The 12536-nt window shown below is 44.0% G+C and overlaps 1 protein-coding gene across 3 annotated transcripts in view; it reads right to left on the reverse strand.

The window, feature by feature from the left end:
• HERC4 (HECT and RLD domain containing E3 ubiquitin protein ligase 4) overlaps positions 1-12536 on the reverse strand; it is a 112352-nt gene that overhangs the window by 68527 nt on the left and 31289 nt on the right. For all 3 annotated transcript variants that reach the window (XM_073685586.1, XM_073685585.1, XM_073685587.1), the window contains exons 10-11: positions 3076-3200; positions 2611-2670 (exon numbers count right to left, since the gene is read on the reverse strand). In XM_073685586.1, coding sequence (XP_073541687.1) covers positions 2611-2670; positions 3076-3200 — 185 coding nt within the window. The remainder of the gene's footprint in view (positions 1-2610; positions 2671-3075; positions 3201-12536) is intronic.

The following is a 12536-nucleotide window of genomic DNA, read 5'->3' on the forward strand; positions in this document are numbered from 1 at the left end:
AGGTGAACAAGGGAGCCATGTCATTATTTTTTCTTCTTTTACACCTTTACTGGCCAGCCACGCTGTGGAGTAGTTGGATGCATGTGATGGAGCATTGTCCTGCATGAAAATCATGTTTTTCTTGAACGATACAGACTTCTTCCTGTACCACTGCTTGAAGTTGTCTTCCAGAAACTGGCAGTAGGTCTGGGAGTTGAGCTTCACTCCAACCTCAACGAGAAAAGGTCCCACAAGTTCATCTTTGATGATACCAGCCCATACCAGTACCCCACCTCCACCTTGCTGGAGTCTGAGTCGGAGTGAAGCTCTCTGCCCTTTACTGATCCAGCCTCTGGTCCATCCATCTGGCCCATCAAGAGTCACTCTCATTTCATCAGTCCATAAAACCTTTGAAAAATCAGTCTTAAGATAAAACGTCAAGAATGGGCCAAGAAATATCTTATGTTTCTTGTTCAAAGGTGGTCGTTTTTCAGCCTTCCTTACCTTGGCCATGTCCCTGAGTATCGCACACCTTGTGCTTTTTGATACTCCAGTAACGTCGCAGCTCTGAAATATGGCAAAACTGGGGGCGAATGACATCTTGGCAGCTTCACACTAGATTTTCCTCAATTCATGGGCAGTTAAATTGCGCCTTTTTTGGCCAACATGCTTCTTGCGACCCTGTTGGCTATTTGCCATGAAACGCTTGATTGTTCGGTGATCACGCTTCAAAAGTTTGGAAATTTCAAGACTGCTGCATCCCTCTGCAAGACATCTCACAATTTCGGACTTTTCAGTGCCCTTCAAATCTCTCTTCTGACCCATTTTGCCAAAGGAAAGGAAGTTGCCTAATAATTAAGCACACCTTATATAGGGTGTTGATGTCATTAGACAACACCCCTCCTCATCACAGAGATGCACATCACCAGATTTACTTAATTGGTAGTTGGCTCTCAAGCCTATGCAGCTTGGCGTAGGACAACATGTATAAAAAGCATCATGTGATCAAAATACTCATTTGCCTAATAATTCTGCACACAGTGTATGGACATTGTATATTCAGAGCCTAGTGTGGGTGGGGTTAGCTTTCTCAGCTCTGCTTCATTGCTAAATCTAAAATCTCTGATTGTGTGAGAACGGCTGCACCCAGTAAACTAAGTGATACATCGCTGGATTCAGCTCCTCTTTGCCTACATTATACAGCTCTCAGATGAAATAGCAAAAACCTGCTGACAGATTCCCTTTAAGTTGATAAGAAGTGCAGGCCTAATGGTTTTCCCCTCTAATTAGTTTCCCAAATACCAGCAGGAAATCGTTGCAGTCTAATAGCCAGTTGCTGATAATCTACTTAAAAAAATTGTAACCAATATGACTGCATTCGCTTTAGCCAAAGATGAGAATACCCACTTTAACCCCTTCACGACGTGGTACGTAATAGTACGCACCACGTCGCAATCCCCGGTTCAGCGCGGGCTCCGGCGCTGAGCCCGCACTAAACCGGAACATGTCAGCTGATTCTTACAGCTGACATGTGCCCGCAACAGCCGCGGGTGGAATCGCGATCCACTCACGACTGTTAACAAGTTAAATGCCGCTGTCAATCTCTGACAGTGGCATTTAACAGCGCCGCCCGATGGTCGGCGCTCATAGAAAATGAGCAAATCTGCTACATACAGGCGATCTGCTCATCGTCTGTATGTAGCAGAGCCGATCAGGCAAGTGCTGCTTCTAGTCTCCCATGGAGACTATTGAAGCATGCAAAAAGTAAAAAAAAAATGTTTTTAAAAAATATATAAAACTTTAAAATCACCCCCCTTTTGCCCCATTCAAAATAAAACAATAAAACTAAAAAAAAAACAAAACAAACATACACATATTTGATATTGCTGTGTTCAGAATCGCCCGATCAATATAAAACAAGAATTAATCCGATCGGTAAACAGCGCAACGAGAAAAAAAAAAAATTCTAAAAACGCCAGAAATACGTTTTTTTGGTCGCCGCAACATTGCAATAAAGGGACATCAAAACATTGGATCTACCCCAAAATAGTATCAATAAAAACGTCAGCTCGGCGAAAAATGGAGATGCTACGGGTCTCGGAAACTGGCACTTTTTTTTTTGTAGCAAACTTTGGATTTTTTTTTTACCACTTCAATAAAAAAAATACCTACACATGTTTGGTGTCTACAAACTCGTAATGGCCTGGAGAATAATAATGGCAAGTCAGTTTTAGCATTCAGTGAACGTGTTATAAAAAAAAAATAAAACAAAAAAAAACTGTGGAATTGCACTTTCTTTGCAATTTCACCGCACTTGGAATTTTATTCCCGTTTTCCAGTACACGATATGGTAAAACCAGTGATGTCGTTCAAAAGTACAACTCGTCCTGCAAAAAATAAGCCCTCACATGGCCATATTGACAGAAAATAAAATTATGGCTCTGGGAACAAGGGGAGCAAAAAAACAAAAATGCAAAAATGGAAAATGCTCTGGTCATTAAAGGGTGAACATTTGTGGTTATAAAATGAGCCTTTACTTTGCAGAGATTCACATTGTGTACTGCAGTAGCCCCCAGCCATCAGAAATCAATCAAAACAGGATCCAGATGAGAAGCAATACACAATACTCACCTGGTAGAAAGAAAACTTCCATTTATACAAGCAGCCGACGAGAAGACTTTATCAATTTCACTTTTAAGACAAAAAGAAAAAAGACGAATAATCAGTCAGGGCTAATGGGTTATGTACAGGTGAGCCACAATGGAAAAATCATTTTCACAGAGTTCTATCAGGATTGCTTGCTTCTTTCTTAAATTTCTGAAATTATTATTCAATTAAAAAGGTAATTTATTCAGAGCTTACAATTAAAGTAACAAGAGACACGTAAACAGGCATATACTTGCAAAATGCTTGCACATAATGGTATTTCAGTATTTTGCCTGTCTGTTTGAATTATCAGATACATTTTTACTATGATAATGCCAAAAATGACCTATAGATGCAATTTTTGTGTGTAATAAAGTCAAAAATTGTTACACATCAAGCAATGTAATTGTAGAATGAATTGGTTGGTTTTTTTTGCTTGGCATTGCTTACTTTACTATATCTAATGGAAGCCGTCCTGATGAGTAACTCCGCCATCTTTGAATGAGATCCTCATTTATGGTCCATATTTGTCTGGAATGGTTACAGTTTCTGAAGTCATCGGGTGGGAGGCAGTTCTAGAAATAAGACAGGTCACAGTTTATTATTGAGTGAAGGCGAGCAATGAGCTGTTTTTTAAGAAACCAACACTAGTCATGCTTGCTTCAGCCCATCGCTCAGTACTGGGTTCATTTTCTCCCATAGACTTGCATTGCATAGGTTGAGTATAATTTTGCTCTTGCTGCAAACAAATCCTCTGGACCAGGACTATCTTCATACTGGAGTGCAGCCACGGGTATGATACTTGGGCCGGTGTATCAGTACTAAATATTATTCGTGGGAAAATATGTTTGTCAATTGTCTATGCTTAGAAGACTAAAACCTACAGGAGAAATAGTCAATGGCTGCCGGGTCTGATGTAGGACTATTATACCAAACCAAAAAACAATACGGAAAACAAGAATATATACAAATTCATCTTGTGTTTACTTTTCGAATAAGAACATAATACAAAATTGGGAAAATTCTACAAAGGAAACCACCAAAGGATTGCATAGGATAAATAGTACAAGTACAGAAGACTAAATTATATTATAATCTACTACTGACCACTGCGATAATACACTGAAGACTTGTGGGTAAAGTAACTGGCCTAATGATGATAGCAAAACAATCAGAAATGTATCATCGTAAGATGAACTGTGTCTCTATACTGCTAGTATACATTTCTGATAATGGCAAAACTGATTTTCTATACTGTAGTATCTGATAAGAGGGAGTTTGGCACTTACATGTAGAGCACAAGTATCAAACTCTGGCCCGCCAGGTGATTATATTTGGCCTGCGACACCAGAACCACCACCCCTAACATAGGGCCCGCTACTCTGGGTGGAGGACAGAAGCGCGGCCCGCTACTCTGGGTGGAGGACAGAAGCGCGGCCCGCTACTCTGGGTGGAGGACAGAAGCGCGGCCCGCTACTCTGGGTGGAGGACAGAAGCGCGGCCCGCTACTCTGGGTGGAGGACAGAAGCGCGGCCCGCTACTCTGGGTGGAGGACAGAAGCGCGGCCCGCTACTCTGGGTGGAGGACAGAAGCGCGGCCCGCTACTCTGGGTGGAGGACAGAAGCGCGGCCCGCTACTCTGGGTGGAGGACAGAAGCGCGGCCCGCTACTCTGGGTGGAGGACAGAAGCGCGGCCCGCTACTCTGGGTGGAGGACAGAAGCGCGGCCCGCTACTCTGGGTGGAGGACAGAAGCGCGGCCCGCTACTCTGGGTGGAGGACAGAAGCGCGGCCCGCTACTCTGGGTGGAGGACAGAAGCGCGGCCCGTTACTCTGGGTGGAGGACAGAAGCGCGGCCCGTTACTCTGGGTGGAGGACAGAAGCGCGGCCCGTTACTCTGGGTGGAGGACAGAAGCGCGGCCCGTTACTCTGGGTGGAGGACAGAAGCGCGGCCCGTTACTCTGGGTGGAGGACAGAAGCGCGGCCCGTTACTCTGGGTGGAGGACAGAAGCGCGGCCCGTTACTCTGGGTGGAGGACAGAAGCGCGGCCCGTTACTCTGGGTGGAGGACAGAAGCGCGGCCCGTTACTCTGGGTGGAGGACAGAAGTGCGGCCCGTTACTCTGGGTGGAGGACAGAAGTGCGGCCCGTTACTCTGGGTTGAGGACAGAAGCGCGGCCGGGGGGGTTCGTAATGCTGCAGGCAAAGTTCTTTTTCCTCCAGCAAAATGGCACCCGGGCATATGCAGTAGCATCTATCGGTAAACAAGAGATGCTACTGCGCATGCACGGGTGGCAGGGCCATATTGCTACAAGTAAATTCCTAAATTTCTACCACAGTTACACAGGCAGTATTTAAAATAGTAGGCAGGTGACTGAAGACACAGTGACCTGTCACGAGGCCATACAGCTGAATAAACAAGCAGAGCACAAGATAAAGCCCCTCCCCAAAGGCCGCCCCGAAGCACAAGCATATCATTATCTCAGGAATGAAAATAAAGATTAAAAAAAGAACAGCACAGATTTCATCAACAAAGGTATCATTTTAATCAGTGTAATGGTGTCCTACCTGACAGTGCATGTGGTTTATTAAGCACAATCCTGCTGACAGGTGAGCTTTAAATTACCAAATTAGAAGACAACATCTTTTACTTTTCCTAATGAAACATATTAATGCTTTACATGAGACACCAAATAAAGAACATGAGTAAAACCATTTAAAAAGATACATGATGTGGGTTAGTGTGTGTCCGTGATAAGATGACACCTTACCACAAAGCCAAAAAATGCTGAAACAGTCCGGCAGACACATACACAATGCACCATAGAGGTCAGTCGCTTCATAAGGTTATATTGGGATTGCACATACCATATATACACAAAGAACACTATAGAAATTGATAACTCACCAATACGTCTGAACAAAAACTATAGGTATCAAATATCACACAGTATAACGGGCCCCACGTAGCCCTCCATACAGTATAACGGGCCCCACGTAGCCCTCCATACAGTATAACGGGCCCCACGTAGCCCTCCATACAGTATAACGGGCCCCACGTAGCCCTCCATACAGTATAACGGGCCCCACGTAGCCCTCCATACAGTATAACGGGCCCCACGTAGCCCTCCATACAGTATAACGGGCCCCACATAGGGGTGGTGGTTTTGGTGTCAAAGGCCTAATATAAATCTCCCTGTGAGCCAGAGTTTGACACGTGTCTATTAGACCAATAGTATATAAAGTAGTAACCTGACTGAGCAAAGTATATGCAATTTGTTCTGTACACATTTTTCGCTACTTCGCCACACTTGGAATCTTTTTTCCTGCCTTCCAGTACAATAATCATCACCCCATTGAGAAGAGGTTGAAGAAACGTTTTCATGTGTTGGTCTCCAGACACTTCATGAATAGGTAATCTTTAAAATAAACAGATACCAGTTGGCTCCTGGTAACAGTAGCCTACACCCACCGCATGTATAAGAGAGATAAATAAAAGTGAAATTCATATAATATACCTTGGCTCCTCAGAGTCTGAACCAAGCCCGAGAAGCACTGGAACTAGAACTGCGGGTTAACTATTAAACCTCATTTCCCGCCTGCTCTTCAGAAGTACACAAATATGTGTTTAACAAGCTATTTACATGTATTGTACAAACTTCATACTAGTATTAGGTAAATTTGTCATCACAGGTTCCAAAATAAAAAAAAGTGATGTGCATAGACCACATCTTTTGCCCCTTAACGACCACCAGTACGCATTTAACCAGCGGCTGTTAGGGGGCTTTATTCCCTAATCGACGTTTTAAAATCAGGAATAAGAATAGCGCCGCCCCGAGGCCGAAAAGCCCACAGGTGACAGTTAACATCCTGTGGTATTGGCCTTGGCCGGTTTTGTTGCCAATCGGGGCCGATTAACTCCTTAAATACCGCTATCAATCACGTCAGCGATATCCAAGTGGTTAAAAGAGGGTTAAAAAAACCCTATGGCATGATCGACCCCTTTGATTGTAATCGCGTGTGCCAATCATTGCCATGATACCCTGAGGTCATCTGATGACCGCAGGGTATAGTGGCCTGCGAGATCCAGCTATAAAGCTGGGTCTAACAGGCTGTGTCAGTAACTAACTGACAGGTCTCCGGCACTGCAGTGCATGAGTATTGCAGTGTATGAGACGAATGATCAGAGTAAAAATTATACATGTACCAATGTACCACAGTGAGACTCAATGAAAAAATGTAAATAAAAAGGTGCAAATAAAAAGACAAAAAGAAGAAATCACGAAAAGCAGTTTCACCATTAAAAACGCAACATTTGTGATAAAACAAAGAAAAAAAAATAAAACAATTGCTATGGCCGCGTCTGGATCAACGTGATCTATAAAACTGGCACATTTATGCTGCACAGAGAATACTGTAAAAAAATAAATACGGAACAAACCAAAAATGTTGTCTTTTCATTATACTGACTCCCAAAAATGTTATAAAAAGCTATCAAATAGTTATATGTAAAAAAAAAAAAGGGTAGAAATAAAATGACAAACCGTCCCGCAAGCAAAACGCCCTAATATGGCTTATTTGGGGAAAAGAAAAGAAAAAAAAAGTTACAGCACTCAGAATATGGTGACGCAAAAACATTCATTTTTTTTAAATATGGTTTTTAGTCTGTAAAAGAAGCAAAGCATATAAAAAATATATATGATAAAAACAATTACTGAATTGCTAGTTTTTGCTCATTGTGCGTCTCAAAAATCTGAATAAAAAGCGATCAAAAAACTATATGTACCCTAAAATGGGACCAAAAAATCTCCAACTCATCGCTCAAAAACTAAGCCCTCACACAGTTCTGTTCACCAAAAAAATAAAGTTACAGCTCTCAGATTATAGCACCAAATTTTTTTTTTCTTTTTAATAAAAAAGCATTTTACTGTGTGATAGCAGCAAAACATTAAAAAAATAAACATATATGGTAAATCTGCTATCGCTGTAATCGCACCGACCCGAAGAATAAATCTGCCTTATCACTTATACCACAAAGTGAACGCAAAAATAAAAAAAGAACTAGTCTTGTACTGCTGTCTGTCTATTTGTTCATTCTACCTCCCAAAAATCAGAACAAGGCTTGGGTCACATTTATCCTGTGCTCTCCGCTGAGCGCTTATGTCTGGGCTTCTGTGTAAGTTTCCCAAAACCGCAATTCAGACAAAACCCTCTAAGAAACCACTCACTTAGGAGGCAGATGGAGTCATTTTGGACTGATCTGTGTTCCAGCGAGGTCCCATCATTTTAGGTGCACGTGTGTGGGTGACAACAGATCTGTGCATGCCTAAAAAGATGGATACCATCAGAACAGATACCAAATGGACTCCAAAGTATCTCCATCTGCCTCATTATGGTGGGGGATCTGAATTGCATTTTTGTGGGATTTAAACGGAAATCCAGGGGTAAGTGATCAACAAGATTGTGATCCCAGCGTTATACTGGAAGCGATCAAAAATTATTATGTACTCCAAAATGTTACCAATAAAAACCCTAATTTATCCCACACAAAATCAGCCCCCACTCAGGTCCATCATCGGTCACTGTAACTATAGGGGGTTCCCACGTTATTGGTAGAACAAAGACTCTGAGGGGGCGGGAGCCATGTCACTTTTCCAAATTAAATCCAGTGAAATCTGCACTCCCAAATCCAAATATCCCCTCTTTCAGTCTAAGCCGCACAGTAAGCGGCCAAATGTTTGTCATTATTGTAGCAGGGAGTGCCCAATTAACGAGTGGGAATGCCCAATTTACGAGTTGTGTGTCTCCAGAAACACAAGCTGTGCACAATGCATGGGCACTAAACTGGCATATTTGCAGTTCTCCAGAATAAAGCATAGCATGGATGTTACAAAATAGTCACTGCAGCTGTAGATCGATTCATTGAAAGGTACGATTTCTACAATGGGGCCCTTTTGGGGTTTTTCTACTGTTCTGACACCTTTGGGACTCTGTAAATGTCGCCCACAAACTATTCTACCAAAATCTGTGCTCCAAAAGCCAAATAGCGCTCCTTCCTTCTTAGCCCTGACGTGTGGCCTAACAATTTCTGATGACATATGGGGCATCACCGCATTCGGGAAAAATTGCACAATAAATGGTGGGGTCCAGTTTCACCTATTAATCCTTGTGTAAAATGACAAATTTGCAGCAAATACAAAAATTACATTTTTTACCACTAAAATGTTATATTTCCACGTCCCAATGTTAGAAATTCTGTGAGGCACCTTATGGGTTCAACTACTCACTACACCCCTAGATGAATTCATTAGGTAGTGAAGTTTCCAATATGAGGTCACTTGTGGGGTTTCTACTGTTTTGGCACCTCAGGGGCTCGGCTAATGAAGCCCACAATCTATTCAAACAGAATCTGTGTCCTAAAAGCCAGGTAGCGTTCCTTCCCATCATATCCCTGCCATGAGCTCAAGAAGGGAACCACGTTCAGGAGAAATTGTAGAACAAACTATGGGGTCCATTTTCTCCTACTACCCCTTGTGGAAATTATGAATTTGATGCCAATACAGTATTTTAGTTGGAAATTTTTTTTTTAAATTTCATCTTTTCACATTAAATGTTATAAAATTTTGTGAATCACCAGGTTAAAAATGCTCAATATGTTCCTAGATGAATTCTTTGAAAGGTCTACTTTCCAAAGTGGGGTCACTTGTGGGGGTTTCTGCTGTTTTTTCCATGTCATACGACATGGCATTCACAATCTATTCCAGACAAATTTATGCTCCAAAAATCAAATAGAGCTCTTTCCATTCCAAGCTCTGCCATGTGCCCAAACAGCAGTTATTGCCCATATTATGGGGCATCTTTGTGTTTGGAAGAAATTTCATAAATTATCGGGTCCGTTTTTCCTTATTATTCATTGTGAAAATGACAAATTTGGGATTAAAAACAACATTTTAGCAGAAAAAAAAAAACACAATTTTCGATTTCACATCCACATTTTAAAGTCCTGTGAAGCACCTACAGGTCTGACAAGCTCAATATCCCCCTAGGTGAATTCCTTGATGCAGGGCCGGCTCCAGGTTTTTCTGGGCCCCGGGCGAAAGAGTCTCAGTGGGCCCCTTTAACACACACCACGATTCATGATGCAGAGATACAGCGGAGAAATATATATATAGTACAATGCAAAGATTTCACTTCTTACATTACATGAGTGATATCTATTGTAAATTCCACAATAGCTCAGAAACCGGTGAATCGCTCCACACAGAATACTGGCCCCCATACAAGGCTCCATACGGAATACTGGCCCCCATATAACGCTCCACACAGAATACTGGCCCCCATATAACGCTCCATACAGGATACTGGCCCCCATATAACGCTCCACACAGAATACTGGCCCCCATATAAGGCTCCATACGGAATACTGGCCCCCATATAAGGCTCCATACGGAATACTGGCCCCCATATAAGGCTCCATACGGAATACTGGCCCCCATATAACGCTTCATACAGGATACTGGCCCCCATATAACGCTCCACACAGAATACTGGCCCCCATATAACGCTCCATACAGGATACTGGCCCCCATATAACGCTCCACACAGAATACTGGCCCCCATATAAGGCTCCATACGGAATACTGGCCCCCATATAAGGCTCCATGCGGAATACTGGCCTCCATATAAGGCTCCATATGGAATACTGGCCCCCATATAAGGCTCCATACAGAATACCGGCCCCCATATAACGCTCCATTCAGGATACTGGTCCTCTTATAAAGCTCCATACAGGATACTGGCCCCCATATAACGCTCCATACAGGATACTGGTCCCCTAATAAAACTCCATACAGGATACTGGCCCCCATATAACGCTCCATACAGGATACCGGTCCCCTATATAACGCTCCATACAGGATACCGGTCCCCTATATAACGCTCCATACAGGATACCGGTCCCCTATATAACGCTCCATACAGGATACCGGTCCCCTATATAACGCTCCATACAGGATACCGGTCCCCTTATAACGCTCCATACAGGATACCGGTCCCCTTATAAAGCTCCATACAGGATACTGGCCCCCATATAATGCTGCATGCAGGCTGTTACCCCCCACATAATGCCCCATACAGGCCCCCCGCCTTTTAATGCTCCATGCAGGCTGTTACCCCCCACATAATGCCCCATACAGGCTGCCCCCCCTTATAATGCTCCATGCAGGCTGCCCCCCCCTTTATAATGCCCCATGCAGGATGTCCCCCCCCCCTTTATAATGCCCCATGCAGGATGCCCCCCCCTTCTCTTTATAATGCCCCATGCAGGCTGTCCCCCCCCCCTTTATAATGCCCCATGCAGGATGCCCCCCCTTCTCTTTATAAAGCCCCATGCAGGCTGTCCCCCCCCCCTCTATATAATGCCCCATGCAGGATGTCCCCCCCCCTCTATATAATGCCCCATGCAGGATGTCCCCCCCCCCTTTATAATGCCCCATGGAGGATGCCCCCCCTTCTCTTTATAATGCCCCATGCAGGCTGTCCCCCCCCTCTATATAATGCCCCATGCAGGATGTCCCGCCCCCCCTCTTTATAATGCCCCATGCAGGCTGTCACCCCCCCTTCTCTTTATAATGCCCCATGCAGGCTGTCCCCCCCCTCTATATAATGCCCCATGCCTCCATACATTAAAAAAAAAAAATCAAATACTCACCTCCCTCCTTCTCACCTGCTACCTGCTGCCCGCTGCCCGCTGCCCGCCGCTCGGCTCCGAACTCCAGCGTTGTCGGTGTCTTCCCGCTCAGCGCTCCCTGTGACGACTCAGGGGAAGGCGCGGTGTAAAGACGTCACCGCGCCCTCTGACCTGAGACGTCACAGGGAGCGCAGAGCAGGAAGACAGCGGATCTGCGGAGGCACGGGGAGAGGTAAGTATCCAGCTGCCTGGGCCCTGAGCAAGCGGCGGAGAAGGGCGGGCGCTGGCACCGCTCTCCTCTGCCCATAGCCCAGCGGGGTGCGCGACCGCCAGTGGGCCCCTCTGCCTGCTCAGGGCCCCGGCATTTGCCCGGGTGCTGACGCCGGCCCTGCCTTGATGGGTCTAGATTCCAAAATGGGGACACTTTGTGGGGATTTCTGTTGTTTTGGTACCTCCGGGGCTCAGCAAATGAGAGATGTCTGCAATCTATTGCAGCCAAATTTACACTCCACATACCAAATGTCACTTCTTCCCTTCCGTGCCTGCTGTGTGTCTAAACAGAACTTTATGACTACATGTGGGGTATCGCTGCGCTCAGAAGAAAGTGGGCAACAAACTGTGTGGTCAGCTTTTTCATGTTACCTCTTGAAAAATTTGGGGCTAAAGCAACATTTGTGTTAAAAAAAAAATAAATAAAAATGAACATTTTCAATATGAAAACCTAACGTTAATCAAATTCTGTGTAGTACCTGTGAATTCAAAATGCTCTCTATAACCCTGGATACAATCCTTGAGGGGTGTAGTTTCCAAAATGGGGTTAATTGTGGGGGTTTTCTGCTGTTTGGATACCTTAGGGGCCATGCAAATGCGATATGGTGCCCATGATCTATTTTAGCCAAATTTGTGTTTCAAAATTCAAATGGTGCTCCTTCCCTTCCGAATACTTTCGTTTGTCCAAAACAGTTTCTGACCACATATAAGCGCCCTCAGAAAAAAATGGGTAATAAATTGTGGGGTCCATTATCTTGTGCTATTCATGTAAAAGTGAAAAAATTGTGGCTAAAGCAACATTTTAGGGTAAAAATTAAAATTCATTGCTTCTTCATTCGACTTTGCATTCATTTCTGTGTAGCATCTGAAGGGTTAAAAATTTCCTGACAGCAGTTTTGCAGTATTTGAGGGGTGCGATTTTTAAAATGGTATCAGTTTAAAGGGAGTTTCCAATAT

The sequence above is a fragment of the Phyllobates terribilis genome, unplaced genomic scaffold, assembly GCF_046119375.1.
Source record: "Phyllobates terribilis strain yellow unplaced genomic scaffold, ASM4611937v1 Scaffold_5__5_contigs__length_657084704, whole genome shotgun sequence".
NCBI lineage: Eukaryota > Metazoa > Chordata > Amphibia > Anura > Dendrobatidae > Phyllobates > Phyllobates terribilis.